This window comes from Papio anubis, chromosome 2, assembly GCF_008728515.1.
Source record: "Papio anubis isolate 15944 chromosome 2, Panubis1.0, whole genome shotgun sequence".
NCBI lineage: Eukaryota > Metazoa > Chordata > Mammalia > Primates > Cercopithecidae > Papio > Papio anubis.
The window spans coordinates 179,061,955-179,078,897 of NC_044977.1; the positions used below are offsets into that span (position 1 = coordinate 179,061,955).

At 44.1% G+C, this 16,943-nt stretch overlaps 1 protein-coding gene across 1 annotated transcript in view; it reads right to left on the reverse strand.

Moving 5' to 3' along the window:
* Positions 1-16,943, reverse strand: part of GLB1 (galactosidase beta 1) — a 110,466-nt gene that overhangs the window by 10,265 nt on the left and 83,258 nt on the right. Inside the window, 4 exon segments of the mRNA XM_017956010.2 lie at positions 7,093-7,347; positions 9,738-9,869; positions 11,465-11,578; positions 14,624-14,713. Coding sequence (XP_017811499.1) covers positions 7,093-7,347; positions 9,738-9,869; positions 11,465-11,578; positions 14,624-14,713 — 591 coding nt within the window.

Sequence of the window (16,943 nt, forward strand, 5' to 3'; positions counted from 1 at the left end):
TTCTTTACAGTGAAATGAATAGGAAGAGCATAGAGTCCTGTGCCAGGGGCTTTGACAAGGGCCTCTCCTGATGAAGGATGTGGGGGTTAGTGCACAGCCTTAGAAACAGCTGGGGCTTCAGGGATCATTTTGTCCACTTCCCACCACAACGGCCAGCTCCCTGCATTCAAACTATGTGCTAATGTGTTCATCCTTTCAAATGTCAGAGCTTAGCACTCAGTGTGGGAGCGCGATCTGCCTGTTCTGAGGTGGTTGATCATTTAGAAGCCCCAGAGCTGGCCTGGGACTGTCCTCGGCAGCAGGGACCTCTATACACCAAAAGCAGAAACCACATCAGTCCTGTGTTAGGTAGGACGTGTGCGTACCCTTGGACCTTCACACCCATTCACTCCAAAGGCCACAAACTTCTTGGATGGGCCTTTGTGTGTGTGTGTGTGACTTTATTGACCTAGAATTCATATACCATACAATTCAGCAGTCTTTAGTATACTACAGAGCTGCACAACCATTACCACGGTCAATTTTAGAACATTTCATCACTCCATTAAGAAGCCCTGTACCCTTTAACATTCTCTTCCCATCCGACCAACACTCTCTTTTCCCTGCTCTAGGCAGTCACATATCTTCCTGTCTACATGAATTTGCCTGTTCTGGACATTTCATGTAAATGGAATCATGCAACATACAGTCCTTTGTGACTGGTGTCTTTCATTAGCCCAATGTTTTCAAAATTCTTCCATGTTGTAACATGTATCAATACTTCATTTCTTTTTATTGCCGAATCATATTGCATTGTATGGATGTAGTACATTTTGTTTATTGATTCCTCAGTTGATGCACATTTGGGCTGTTTCCGCCTTATGGAAATTATGGATAATGGTGCAATGAATACTTGTGTACAAGTTTTCGAGTGGACATATGGATTAGATGGGCTTTCGGGGGTCTGAACCCTTTGACACATTCACAAATACTGTGTGGAGATGTACTTTCAAGCCTGGAGATGCAGAGCATTCATCAGACTGATCAAATAAGTAAAGAGCCCCAGCCTCGATAATGAGTACGAGTTTCTCACTGGTTCTCAATACCACCTGCTTTTTCACATGAGGCTCAGGTAGCTGTGCCACTGAGCACTTCTGTACCTCCTACAAGTTACTTAGCTCTCTAAGCCTCCAGCTACTCATCTGCAAACTGGAGATAATGATCCATCTACCACAGGAGCCTCTTTTGATGGCTATGGAGATAGTGTCTATAAAGTGTTGAGCAGAACTCCTGGGTCAGTAACTCTTGCATGTGACACCTTTATGATTTGATCAAGATGAACCTCCCTCTGACCTCCAACATGTCCTACACTTTTCCATTTGTCTCTACTGCATTAGGAGGGGAGAAAAAGAGGGATCGAGGGATCGAGGGAACAAGAACATGCTTGCTAGCTAAAGGGGGAGGATCCAGGGAGGTCTTTGTTTTTAGGTCCTAGAGCTCCTAGTTACCACTTTTTGGCTGAAAAATGCGACTTGGCAGAAAGATGGAAAGGGCTGACAAAATGCAGGTAGGGGAAATATGAGAACAGGGTCTTGGCCTGGAGGAAGACAGTGGGGAGGGGATTCAGAACTCAGACTTCCTCCTAGATACCACTGGGCAGGAAATGAGGGTGGAGGCAGAGAGATAAGTCTGACAGGAAGCTGAGGGAACAAAGGAGTTACACCTGATAGCAGTCAAGGAGGATGAGGTCTTCAGGTGGCTTTAGGAGGGTGGTGAAGGTTGAAAAGGCCAGTGGGGCAAAGGAGCAGAGAGAGACCAAGGACTGCTGAGCAAATCTGAGGGCTTCTGGAGGCTGGCAACAATGAGGGGATAGTAGCCACGATGAATGCGCTAAGAAGCCCCTCAGCTGTGCTCAGTGACTGGTGAACCAGCAGAGATGCCAGCAGTGGATCTACATGGAGGAGGAATGAAGGAGGCAGAGTAGAAAGGCAAAGGGGCAAGGCGGGAGGCGGACTGATGGCTCTCAAAAAAAGATCACGGTGGCCGGGCGCAGTGGCTCACGCCTGTAATCCCAGCACTATGGGAGGCTGAGGTGGGTGGATCACCTGACATTGGGAGTTTGAGACTGGCCTGACCAACATGGAGAAACCCCATCACTGCTAAAAACACAAAATTAGCTGGGCGTGATGGCGCATGCCTGTAATCCCAGCTACTCGGGAGGCTAGGCAGGAGAATAGCTTGAACCTGGGAGGCGGAGGTTGCAGTGAGCCGCGATTGCGCCATTGTACTCCAGTCTGGGCAACAAGAACGAAACTCAGTCTTAATAAAAAAAAAAAAAAAAAGATTGTGGTAAGGCCTAGGCTTGGTAGAGGAAGAACTGTAGCCTTAATGGTGGAATGTTTTAGGTCATTAATAAGATTTAAGGCTGGGTGCAGTGGTTCACGCCTGTAATCCCAGCACTTTGGGAGGCCGAGTTGGGCGGATCATGAGGTCAGGATTTCAAGACCAGCCTGGCCAACACGGTGAAACCCTTTCTCTACTAAAAACACAAAAATCAGCCAGGTGTGGTGGCGGGTGCCTGTAATCCCAGCTACTCGAGAGGTTGAGGCAGGAGGATCACTTGAACCCAGGAGGCGGAGGTTGCAGTGAACTGAGATCGCGCCACTGCACTCCAGCCTGGGTGACAAGAGCAAGACTCCGTCTCAAAAAAAAAAAAAAAAAGATTTAAGAGTGAGGTTGGTAGGCATGAGAGTTTGGTGCATAGAAACAAGCAGCCAGAGAGAGGATATTAAAGCCTAAAATTCCGAAGGTATGTTCACCAAGATATATGCCTGTGCTGGGCCATAAAATAAGTCTAAATACATTTAAGAAGACTGTGCAGCCATCATTCAAGTTAGTTTCAGAACATGTCCATCAGCTCCAAGAGAAACCCTATGCCCACTTAACAGTCACTTTCCATTCCCACCCTCAGCTCTAGGCAACCAGTAACCTACTGTCTGTATGGATTTGCCTTTTCTGAACATTTCATAGAAATGGAGTCATACAGTATGAAGCCTTTTACTTTTGGCTTCTTTTACTTAGCATAATAGTTTTCCGATTCATCTGGGTTGTGGCATGTTATCAGTGCTCCATTCGTTTTTACTGAGGAATCGTATGGATATACATGCTTTCTCCACTTGTCAGGTGATAGACATCTGAATTAATTCTAATTTATAGTTATTATAATACTGCTGTAAACACTTGCATGTAAGTTTTTATGTGAACATGTTTTCCTTTCTCTTGTGTATATATCTAGGAGTGGAATTGCTAGGTTCCATGGTAATCGACGTTTAGCCCTTGAAGAAATTGCCAAACTATGCTCCCAAATGTACCGTATAATCTTTCTACCAGCAATGTGGGAAGATTCCCTTTCCCCCACATGTCCTTTCCTACATTGCCTATTGCCTCTCTTACTATTATAGCCATCCTGGTGAGTGTGAAGTAGTATTTCATTTTGGTTTTGACTTGCATTTCCCAGATGATTAATAATGTTGAGTATTAATCAGCCACTAACTTTAGTTTATAACAGACATTTTACCAAAGAAGGTATACAAATGCAAATGTACTTAGCCATCTTATACCTTCTTTGGTAAAATGTCTATTCAAGTCCTTTGCTCATTTTGTGACTGGGCTGTTTGTCTATTATTGAATCGTAAGAATTCTTTATATATTCTAGATGCAAGTCCTTTGTTAGATATATGATTTGAAAATTATTTTCTCCCAGTTTGTGGCCTGGATTCTTCTTTTCCTAATAACGCTTTTTGAAGAACAAACATTTTTAATTCTGACAAAGTCCAATTTATCAATTTTTGTTCTTTAAGGAAGGATAATGCCTCAGGTGCCAATTCTAAGAGGCCTTTGCCTAACCCAACATCATGGAGATTTCTCTCCCTAGAGAGAAATGTTAGAAGTTTTATAGAGGAATTCAGTTACAAATTAATAATTACAAGATATTTTTACAAACCCAAAATCGGTGGAAATTAAACAGCATACTCTTTTTGTTTGTTTTTGAGACAGAGTCTCGTTTTGTCACCTAGGCTGGAGTGCAGTGGCATGATCTTGGCTCACTGCAGCCTCTGCCTTCCAGGTTCAAGAGATTCTCCCACCTCAGTCTCCCAAGTAGCTGAGATTACAGGCACTCACCACCATGCCTGGCTAATTTTTGTATTTTTAGTAGAGATGGGGTTCTGCCACGTTGGCCAGACTGGTCTTGAACTCCTGGCCTCAGGTGATCCACCCACCTCAGCCTCCCAAAGTGCTGGGATTTACAGGTGTGAGCCACCGTGCATAGTAAAACATACTTTTTAATAATCTATGGGTCAAAGAAGAAATCACAAGAGAAACTAGAAAATATTTCTAACAGGCTGGCTGCGGTGGCTCACGCTGGTAATCCTAGCACTTTTCGAGGCCAAGGTGGGCGGATCACTTGAGTGAAGTGGGCAGATCACTTGAGGTCAGGAGTTCGAGATCAGCCTGGTGAACATGGTGAAACCCCGTCTCTACTAAAAATATAAAAAAAAAAGTAGCCAGGCGTGGTGGTGCATGCCTCTAGGTCCCACTTCTCCAGAGGCTGAGGCAGGAGAATCGCTTGAGCCTGGGAGATGGAGGTTGCAGTGAGCAGAGATCACGCCACTGCACTCCAGCCTGGGTGACAGAGTCCATTTCAAAAAAAAAAAAAAAAAAGAAAATATTTCAAACAGAATAATAAAAATATGTTTCAATAAATTTTAAACAAGCGATATATACATAAATAAAAGGTCTTTTTATTAAACACACACCATGTACATCTTTTGCCCTCTCCTCCTCCAGCTATTAACATAATTTTCTCCTCTTCTTCAGAGTTAAATTTCTCAAAAAGAATGTTTATATTCAAGTACTCATGTTCTTATTCCTTACCCTGCTCTTCTCTATAGAATGCAATCTGGCTGGGAGATGCTTCACTCCACTGGAACAAGGCTTATTGATTCCCAAGGGCCTCCTTGCTTCTAAATCCACCGAATTGCTTCTGTCTTTATCTTATTTGTACTCTTGGCAGCATAAATGTTGGTTTTCTACTTGTTTGGTCTCTCCTCTCCACTCTTCATCATGTTTTTGTCCCTCAAAGATCAGCCTTAGGTCCTCTTTTCTTCCCTCTGCATCCTCTCTCCTTAAGGGACCTCATCCAGCCCATGTTTTTAACAATCATCTATACAACAATGATCTTCTACATACATTCCCGGCCCAGATCCCTGCCCTGAATTCCCAGTCTGTAGATCCAACAACCCTCCCCTAATACTGTCTTTCACAGCCATTCTCCAAGGCCTCTGCTATGGTCTGAATGTTTGTGTCCACCTAAAACTCATCTGTTAAAATTCTAGCCCCCATGGTGATGGGTTAGGAGGTGGGGCCCCCTTTGGGAGGTGATTAGGTCATGAAGGTGGAGCCCTCATGAATGAAATTAGTGTCCTTATGAAAGAGACCCAAGAAAGCTCCTTTGCCCCTTCAGCCATGTCAGGACATACAGGGTGCTGTCTATCAGGAAGCAGACTCTCACCAGACAGCAAATCTACTGGTGCCCTGATCTTGGAGAGTTCCTAGCCTCCAGAACTGTGAGAAATAAATGTCTGTTGTTTATCAGCCACCCAGCTTATGGTATTTTGTTATAGCAGCCCAAATGGACTAAGGCAGCTTTTCAAACACAATTTGTCTAAATTCAAACTCATGACCCCCCTCTCTAAGCCCAAGTCCCCTTCTGAACCTGCTTCTTTCAGCAAATGGTACCATTCTGCCTAGCTGCAAGCTTGAGACCTGAGTCATCCAAGACATATCCCTCTTCCCAAACCCTCATGTCCAATCCATCGTCACAATTTATTGATCTAACTTCAGACATCTCTCAAATAGTTGATGTCATCTCCATCTTAGATACCACCATCCCAGTTTCTCAATGAGACTATGGTCCAGCCTCCTAGATGGTTTCCTTGAATCTGTAAGTGTCCTTACCCAAACCATTCTGCACAATGGGGTCAGAGGGGCTTGTCAGATCACAGCCTTATGATGTCACTCTCCTGCTTCAATGGCTCTCAACACAAAGACAAAACTTTAACGTGGCCTATAAGACCTGTCCCAATCTAGTCTCTACCTACTTTCCACACTTGACATTTCCCCCTCCAACCCCCATGGCCTTTGCACATGCTGTTCCCTCTCCCAGAAACATGCTTTATTCCCTTCTTGCCATGTTAATTCTTAGTCATCCTTCATATCCTGACAAGCATCGCTATCTTAGGGAAGGCTTCCCTGACCTCCCTGACAAGGCCAAATGCCCCAATAATTATCAACCCCATAGCCCTTCTTAGTATCTATCACAGCTATGGTTTTACTGTTTAATATAGGTCTGCCTCCCCTACTAGACTGAAAGTTCCATGAGGGAAAGGACCATGTCTGGTTTTATTCACGACTGTATCCTTAGTGCCTGGCACACACCTTGGGCACATAGTGGACACAGAATGAGAAGTGTGTTGAATGAGGGATGGTAAGACGATCTAGGATGAAAACAGGAAGTAAGGGAGAGGAGAAGGCGGTGAAGGAAGATATGGCAGTGTCTTCAAACAACAAGGGGCAGTGACTGGGAAGTGAAATGGATGAGGAGGGGAGGAGGAGCAGACAGACCGTGGCAGGAGCCTCAGGGGTGCGGGGCTGGATGCAGGCGGGGGTATTCTGGGAGCACTGGGCTTGGCATAAATGAAAAACAGACAGACTCTCCCAGAGGGATCCACCCCTTTGTCCAGACTGGATTTTCCTCAAGATAAAGAGAAAGCACCCCTATAATCGGTATCAAAGGGCGTCATGATTCTTCTTGGAGGAGGCAGGATGGTGTCATTCACTACAGGAAACCAATGACAAGGGGGCAGAGGGCGCCACCTCTGAACACTGAATCCCCGAGGATCTGCCACAGTCCGCCTCCTGAAGAATGTCCAAAACGCCACACTCAAAACCGTCACATGGTATCTTGCTAACGGCTCTTTGTGATTCTTTCTCAGGTACTAACAACCAAAAGTTTGAGGCCTGAATTCAAACCCTTCCCATGAAGACACGTACCTTGGTCCATCCAGGAAACTGGATAAAGGTGTCCTGGGGCAAGTCTGGGATCCCACTGGGAATGGAGAAGTTCCCCACATAAAAGGCCGGGAGCGTGTAGTTGGATGAGCTGTGGGCCCAGGCTTCATCGTGGTGGCCACTGGCACGGTGTTCCCAGCCCCCGAGGTGGCTGCGCACAGCATCCTCAGTGTCCAGTGGGAAGATCGTCCAGCCGGTGAGGATATTGGAATCGAGGGTCAGGTTAGAAACCAAACCCTGCAAAGCAGAAACAGAGCACAGTGAGCTGGGGAGGGAAGGAAAAAAGGCTGTACATGTCTCTGCATTCCATGGAAATGGGAAAAGCAAACCGGGATACAAAACATCAACAGGAAATGAACCTCAAAATATTTGTACATCAAAGTAACACAGATCTAACTGGAGGTTGAATTACAAATCCTTGGGAAGAGATATATTCCCCAAACTATAACTTTCTCCTCTGCAGGTCATGATGTCTCCATAGAAGGCCCAGAGTTTCTGCTTCTACAGAAAGGGCATTGAGCTGCTAGAGTGATTGATCCCAACTTCCCAAATTTTCAGAGTTTGGCTGAGAGTCACTGCTAGAATAGAGAAAGATGGGCACCAAAAAAGATGGGCCAGGTGCAGTGGCTCATGCCTGTAATCCCAGCACTTTGAGTGGCCAGGGCAGGCAGATCACTTGAGGTCAGGAGTTCAAGACCAACCTGGTCAACATGGTGAAACCCCATCTTTACTAAAAATACAAAAATTAGCTGGGTGTGGTGGCAGGTGCCTGTAATCCCAGCTACTCAGGAGGCTGAGGCATGAGAATCACTTGAACCTGGGAGGTAGAGGTTGCAGTAGCTGAGATCATGCCACTGCAATCCAGTCTGGGTGTCAGAGCGACACTCCGTCTCAAAACAAAAAGGGATCCAGTCTCCACAAGACATACAGAAACTGGCCTATGCACCTATAGTCCCAACTACTTGGGAGGCTGAGGAGGGAGGATTGCTTGAGTCCAGGAGACAGAGGTTGCAGTAAGCCGAGATTGTGCCACTGCACTCCAGGCTGGGTGACAGCGAGATCCTGTCTCAAGATGGAATCTGGGGACAAAAGGAATGAGTGAGTGGGGGATACAAAGGAACAGTCACCCCACTGCGGATGCAGCACGCACGATGGATGCAGCCAGGAGAAATATTGGCCTTCAGCACCTCAGCTGTCGTCACAGGGAGGACCACACCCGAGTCACTCACCTGTTATGAGGGCCAAGTGAGATAACATACATGAGAATACTGTGACACCTTAGGAAGATAGGAAGGGTAATGATGATGATGGCATATCTCAGACCTGAATTCAGAAGCTGCTCTATTTGTTCCACACAGGCCGGGGCTGGGCTGTCAAGGCTCAGCTAACTTCCCCTTCCCTGGCTTGTATGTAGGGAACTTCCCCATTCCCAGTGGAATCCCAGATACCAAGTCTCGATTGCTCATTTAGTAATTTGATCAATATTAACCAGGTGGCTGTGTGTCAGGCTCTTTGACAGGTACTGGGGACCCAGAGACTACACTACAGAGTTGAGTCACTCTCATGGGTCAGTGTGGCCTCTGAGAGCCAGGCAGGAGGCCACGAAGTCCACCCTGAGCACAAGAACTATGAGAGAGACATTTATACTGGAGGCAAAGGTGGCCTGCACACAGCTATTCCCTGAGTTCCCTAAGATGTAATTGCCTGATCCCAAGAGGGTCAGGAAATAGCCTAGACACTTGTCCTGTCCTAGCCTGGGTGGTGCCATTGTTTCCTTGATGAGGTGTTCTCTCCTCTTGTGGAGGGTGAGCTCCCTGAGAGGAGCCTGTCTCTTGACACCTTTGCATTCCCCAAAGCACCTGGCGGGGCATCTTGCGGAGCGGGAGCTTAACAAATGCTTGCTGAATAATGCTCTAAAAATATGTGTTAGAAAAACTTTTTTGGGCTATACATCTAGACACAGGAGTAATCAACAGAGGTGATAGCCAGTGCCCCAAGGGAAGAGGCTTCCTACAAGTGAAGAGTTTGCCACGGACTAACCATCCAAACCCATAAAACAGGGCAGAACAGAAGCTCAGCTGGCTTTGCTGGCAAAGGAGTGCCTTCAGTGAGCTCGGTGGTCTTTTTAAGCAGAGGAAGAGCATGGCGGAGGGGCTTCCTCTTTCTGTTTCTTTCTATAGGATGACCAAACTCAAATACAGGGGAAAGGTTCTGTTTGCAAAGCTCCACTTTCTCATCACCTACAGAGGAAAACAGCTCTTCAAAATAGCTCAACTACTTCTTCTTTTTTTTTTTTGGAGACAAAGTCTCACTTTGTCACCCAGACTAGAGTGCAGTGGCATGATCATAGGTCATTTTAATCTCCAGCTTCTGGGCTCAAGCAATCCTCCTGCCTCAGCCTCCTGAGTAGCTGAGACCACAGGTGCACGTCACTACACCTGGCTAAGTTTTTTTTCGTAGAGGTCTCACTATTTCACCTAGGCTGGTCTTGAACTCCTGGCCTCAAGTGATCCTCCTGCCTTGGCTTCCCAAAGTGCTGAGATTACAGGTGTGAGCCACTGTACTGGGCTTCAACTTCTAAGCTGTCACCCCTTGAACCTTAGTCTTGACAGTGTGGTTTGTCCTACCTTAAAATCGTTGATAAATGCGCCATAGTTCACACGTCCCATATTCTCTACCAGAAGGTCCAGAGTGGCTCCAGCTTTCCCTGTTATGTTCAGAGTGATCACCCTGTTTCGCTCAAGGACTCCCTGGGGGATCTGTGGGGTTCAAGACCAAACGACAATTGAATTGAAGGTAAGAAGGTCAGCAAGGAGAGGCGGCATGCTCTGTTAATTTAGCACTCATTTTCTTGCCTTGAAGTGTCACCAGACTTGGAAAGAAATGGTTTGATAGCATCTTAGCCCAAATTACTGGCCAGGTCGGAAAGTTCCCCCAATCACTGCTTCCTGTTTAGGAAAATTGCCAGACACAGCTGAGAGCACGGAACGGTCCAAGCTGGTTTCCTTTGTTCTGGAATGTTTTACTACCATCTACTTTTAGTGGAAACAAGAGGGAGACAAATTCCAGGGGAGGATTCTTATTAGAGGAGCTGCTTCGTGTTCTGACAGCACAAAAGTCACTCACAAAAAATTGCTTCTGAACAACATGGAGAGATAAGACAAAATCAGATAAACGAGATAAAATCAGAGAGTTAGGTGGAGTATTTTCACCTCAAAATACTTGACATGATGCATTAACCACGAACATTATATAATAGAATGAGGAAAAACAACAGGTATTTGATCAGCAACATATTCCTAACTTTTTTAAAGGTTAGACTTTTAAAATTGACCGTACAATGATCGTAATTCACTAAGACAACACCCAAGTTAGAAGCGAAGAAAGAGTCACCATCAAAAGAGTAGAATGTCTTAGTAATCTGCTCCCACTGAAAAGAAAGCTGTTGATTACAAGAGAATGGGAAATATTTTAAAATCTTCTGAACAAATTTTCTTGGTGAGGAAACTCTTTCCCTGTGTTCCTTCCTGTGACCATTTCAGTGAGAGGACTGGAAGTCCTGAACTGCATCTGCTTTTGTTATGAAACACGGTTCTTTGTGCATTTCAGTAATAACTGTCACCAGCAGTCCTTCAGAATATAATTTCTCATGTAGGATAAAGGCACGAAGTTCAACAAACTTTGTACAGTGGCAGGTACAAAATTGAATTGGAAGTGGACCCCACCCTTAAGGAGCAAAGAAGGCACAGGCAACATCAGTCAGAGAAGGGCGACCTTGGTTGGGGAGACCCAGAGGCTTCTGAGAGGGTGGGGTGTCAAACACAGCCCTCTGGGTTAAGATGGTGGGCAGGGTGGATTCCAGCAAACGGCATATGCATGAGGCCTCACAGCAAGCAAGAGGCACAGCTAAGGGTCACCAAGAAGAAGGGTGGAGCCCAGTGTGGTGGCTCATTCCTGTAATCCTAGCAATTTGGGAGGCTGAGGCAGGAGGATCACTTGAGCTCAGGAGTTCAAGACCAGCCTGGGCAACATAGTAGGACCCTGTCTCTACAAAAATATCAAAACATTAGCCAGGCATGGTGGTGCACCCCTGTAGTCTCAGCTACTTGGGAGGCCGAGGTAGGAGGATCACTTGGGCCTGGGAGGTTGAGGCTGCAGTGAGCTGTGATCACACCACTATACTCCAGGCTGGGGAACAGAGCAAAAACCTGTCTGGAAAAAAAAAAAAAAAGGTGATGAGGGGAGCCTGAGGTTGAAGAGGTGAGCAAAGCCCCCAAATACTGTGTTAACAAGTGCAGGCTGCTTATCCCCACCCTCACCGGGACAAAACACACAGTTCAGAGATGATTCTTACCCCATCCACAGCAACATACGCTCGATCGTGGACTCCATTGAAGGGTGAAGAGAGAGGTGTTGAGTTGCTGCAATCTTGAGGAAGTGTTGTCCGGTATAGCACAAACCCATAATACTGGTTAGAAAAGGATTTAAGAAAAATACATCACTATTGCCATTCGTTTAGAGAACTTGGTTACCCTAGTCCTGTATGAAAGCGATGTTTTGGAAACCATAAGGAATGAAAATCTCCCCCCACCTCCAGAAAAACATACATTTGAAAAAGGAAACTGGCTTACATTTTTAGCTCATCAAAGATCTATCATAATAGTAAATTTCAAGGAATCATGAACAGTGTCTTATCAAGCATCCCTTTCCCATAAGAGGAACCTGGACCCTGAATGGATTAAGTCACTTGCCCAGGGTCATACACGGGATGGTATCATACATAGCAAAAGTTATGGATGTTAGCTCCAAAAACAAAACTAAGTAAAACCAACAGCAACAACAAAAAAAAACAAGGTAAACAAACAGCAAAGCCAAGAGATGAAGTTCTGCTCAGCAAAACTGTCTCCAGGTTCTTGGGCTAAATCTGCTTGAACATACAAAACCAAAGGCAATGAGCTGGGTGTAGTGGCATTCACCTGTAGTCTCAGCTACTTGGGGGGCTGAACTGGGAGGATCTCTTGAGCCCAGGAGTTCGAGGCTAGTCTGGGTAACATAGCAAGACCCCATCTCTAATAATAACAACAACAACAAAGTCCATCAGAACCGTTTTAAGTGGAGGCACAGGGGAAAGAAATAGTTAAGAGACTAGATTGTAACCGACCACTAAATCAGAAAATATTTTTAGATGCTGATATCCCTGGTCCAAAAGGAAAGCCTTAAACAATCAGCCTCAGCAGGAACGGAATTATTCACAGATTATAGTTATTGACATAATAATCCACAGAATTATAGTTATTGACTTTGCTTATTTACTTCCTGCTGTGAACATTATTAGCAAGGCTGAGCTGGGACAAAATCCTGAGTTATGGAAGAGAATGCAAATAGAGATCCAGCATGGAACAGAGAAAAGGTTCCCTATTTCTAGGGCCCAGAAAGAAAGAAAGTAAACTTCAGGCAAGTGGAAAGGTGACTGGGAGGAGCTGAGGAAAGCATTAATCCACCTTCCTGTGTTGCAGGAATGAGCTGAGCACAAGAAATGCTAAGACCACACAAACCTTCTAGCACAAGAACACCTCCCGCCCAGACTCCACACGTCCATCCCCTTTTTGTTTATTTATTTACTTATTTTGAAAACTAGCTAAAGTGGTAAGTTTCCTCAAGGGCTGAGGAAAGCTTTGTCAAGGGCTTCCAGAAGGAGGGGTAGAAGCTGTGATGCTCTCCAGGCAGGTGTGGCTGAGGCTCAGGGGGTCCCTGCAGAGACAGTAGGCTGAGCCCCACTCCCTGAAGTCTGTGCCCTTTGGGTTTTTTTCCTGGAAATATATATTCTGTGGACTTGTCCCAGATCTGAAATAGCCAGGGCCCAGGAAGCCCCACCCAATCTGAGACCACTGCCTTGGTCAAAGATCAGAAAGCAGAAGGGGTCTGAGAAAGAACAATGGCTGCACGTGTTCATATATAACCTGAAACTCCCTCCCCAGGCTCCACGTGCTCTTGGATCATTGTCTGAAGTGCTCAACAGCCCTGCAAAGTGCAGGTAAGTTCCATTTACAGATGTGGGTGCTAGGACTGCAGAGTACCCTATACAATGTTCATAAAACAGTGAATGTGTGTGTGTGTGTGGGGGGGACTTAATTATTCATTTTATTACAAAATAGAATTGTTGGAATAAAATCACAGGTGTAAAAATAGCAACTGATGGCAAACTTCACTAAACTAAGATTAGATATGCTGTTATTGTTTTGCTTTACTGTTCAGACTCCTTCCAGAAGGTGATCGCCACAGAAAATCAGAAAGGAGGATGTGGATAACCTTCTATTTCAAAACATGGGGCTGAGATCCTAACTGATGAAGCCTAACATTGCAGTGAAGGGACAAGCTAGTTTCACGGGCATCCTGCTATCATTCCCTAAGAAGGACACATCACCTTCGTTGTGTTCATGCCCAAAATGTTTTACTGAATCTAATTAGCGAGGCAAAGTCTGCAAATACCCTGACCTTTTCAAAAATGTCCACGTCATGAGAGAGAGACTTAGGAACAGTTTCAGACAGAAGAAGACTAAGGAGAATATAACTAATGGCAATGTGTGATTACGGATTGGAAACTGGATTGAGAAAAGATTAAGCTGTAAAGGACATTATTGCAATGACCAGGGACACTTGACTATAGAATTTGTATTAGATTATAGGATTGTATCAATATTAAATTTCTTATGTGTGATCATTGTATTGTGGTCCTGCAGGATAATGTTCTTTTTCTTAAAACATGTATGCTGTAGTATTTAAATGTGGAGTGACATGGTGCTGACAATTCAAATGGTTAGAAAAAGAAAAGCAGTTGACTACATATGCAAGGAGAGAAAAAGGCAAGGAAAGCACTGTTAACAATTGGTGAATCTAGGTAAAAAGTGTATGGGTGTTTATTGTACTATTCTTGCAACTTTTTTTGGATTTAAAATTTTCCAAAACAAAACGCTGGGAAAAATTAAAAAAAAAAAAAAGACGAGGTAGTGTCTGGAGATCAAACACACACATATACAAACACTAAAAAAAAAAAAAAAAGATGTGCTCTGTTCTCTTTAAAAGCAGGAAAAAGAATCTCAAAGAACCCAGTCTACCAAAAAACACAGTCCTTATGCCATTGAGCTAAGAACAGACAAATAATTAAACTGTCTGTTTTGAGTATTAAAACAGTGATCTTCCACTGATGCCTAGTAATAAAGATTAATTAGATTGGTCAGTGAACTCAATTTATAACTTGCACAGAATTATGGTGAAGCAGGTTGGGCTACCTCCTGTATGAGTGAGAAGTGGGGCAAAAAACATAGGCATGATCAGCCCACCATGCAGCCCTTCAAGCTAAAGAGAGCCTGGAAATTCATGGTTCATTTACCTGGGATCTGATGCATTTGCTTACCATTTTGGCCCCTGAACTCAGAATGGGCACTGCAAGGCAGTGCAGAAAGCATATTTTTACAAATAGAAAACTGGCGAGCCATTACCTTTGAAGGCCTACCTGTTTCACCTGGATAAATGTCAAGGGATAAAGGCTTTTGATGGGCCCAGAGGGGCACAGAATGTCCAGAGCTGCTCCCACTGTCTTTAACTGAAAAGAAACAAAAGCAGCATTGAGACACTGCACCCCTCACTGGTCATCAGGGTAGAGAGTAGCGCCATTTCCTAATTAGCAAAGATATCAGTGGGTTTGACCAAACCCCTAAATAAACCTAAATCATTCAGATTCCACTCAATATTGCTTCCCAGTCTCCTTCAGTCCTCTCCATCTACTCCCTGAAGAAAACTATGATGATGGTAGTCTTAAAAAAGGTTTCAAACATACCTATTCAGAAATTCAACCTGCTCGGAGACCTATAAAAGGCTCTTAAAATGAATGAAAACCAAGGCTCAGATGCGGCCTCCTTATAAACCCTCTCTGAACACTCCCAAGTGAAATAACTAAGAAGTAAAAGTAGTAACCAGAGGCCAATTACATTCAACTAAGATTAGATACACTATTATTATATCACCTTAATATTTAATACTTCCTAGTTACTTCACCCTCCTCTGAACTTGTGTGTGGTGTATTTTCCATGCCTGTATCACTTTTCAGTTGTTCATCTTTGTCTTCCTCACCAGACTGTCAGCTCCTTAAGAATAAGATATGTTCCATACTCAGCCCCAATGCCTAGAACACAGTAGACGCTTGGCAACTATTTATTATATTCAATCCAAAGGACTGGTTATTTTGGAACCCAGGATACTTATTCTGATGCGATAACAACAATGATAATAACAGCTACCAGTCATTGCCTGTCTACACACTCCAGACGAGATACAGCGTTTACAAGCACTAGCTCACTGACTACTCACAACTACCCTGTGGGGCAGGTGCTACTGGCCTCCCTGTGTTGTGGAGACTCACAGAAGTCCACTTGAGTAATGACAGAGCCAGGATTTGTAGTTAGATTTGGCTCCAAATCCCAGGATTTTCCATGACATAATACTGGTTAGGATTTTTTTTTCTTTTTTTGAGAGAGTCTCACTCTGTCACTCAGGCTGGCAGGCCAGAGTGCAGTGGCGTAATCTTGGTTCACTGCAACCTCCTCCTCCCAGGTTCAAGCGATTCTCCTGCCTCAGCCTCCTGAGCAGGCACGTGCCACCATGCCTGGCTAATTTTTGTATTTTTAGTAGAGATGGGGTTTCACCATGTTGGCCAGGTTGGTCTTGAACTCCTGACTTCAGGTGATCCTCCCGCCTTGGCCTCCCAAAGTGCTGGGATTACAGGTGTGAGCCACCACGCCCAGCCCATTTAGGAATTTCATAAACACTTCCCACGGTTACCTTGCTGATGTGCAGCATTAAGGAAAAAAATCTGATTTATAATTTCATCAAGCCAGCTACTCATATGGGTGTTTTCCCGCCTGGACACTAGGCAATTCAACTCACGGTAAAAACCTGTTTTCCATATAACTGGGTTCTACATAAAGTTAATTCAGTTGTATGCTGATTTGCTATCTTCAATTGTATATATTTATTTAAAAATAAAAAGTCATTTCTGCTCACACGATTTTCTTTCACGGTAAACAGAATGTGCTTTTGGTACTAAGCTAGCTTTGTTTTAGCAATGTTGTTGTTTTGAACATTTGGAGCTATTTTCTGTTGCATAAAAATAGATTTGTCACGGCTCTGAAACAAACAAACCAAAGTTTTCCTTAAGTAGCTGTAGCAATGAACAGGTAGAAGGTGCTCCCTTTACAAGAATGACTAAAGTCTGATTAAACTAAAGAAAGATCCCTATCAGAGAGAAAGACCACATTCTTTGTAGAATGTAGCACATGTATCTGACACTAGGTGGAAAATGTTACAAGAACTCAACCAACCAACCATGTCAAAGGGCTTCTTGGATGGAAAAATTACATAATCATGTTTGGCATTTTGCTTGAAGATAAAAACTTATGATACTATTTTAGGATATCGAGATTCTTAAGAAATAGGTAATGGTTCTTTTTTTTTTTTTTTCTTGTGAGTTAATACATGTAGGAGTTAGGGATTATAAAAGGGGAAAACCTGAAGACACAGATGGTCAAAACAAATTGACTTCGGCTATGTCACTCCTCTGACTATTAAGTAAAACCTTTCTTCTTTTTCGCTTTTCCTAGAATACATTGCCCTTAACTCCTATTTATGATTGATTTCTAGCTTTTTCTCCAGTGTCCCCATTTAGCATATAAACCACAGACCATAAAAATTAGGACACAACTTTGAGATGGAGGGAAGTATATAATTTAGGGCAGAGATCTATCAAAATGCCTGTGATTTTGCGGAACTCCTAAAAA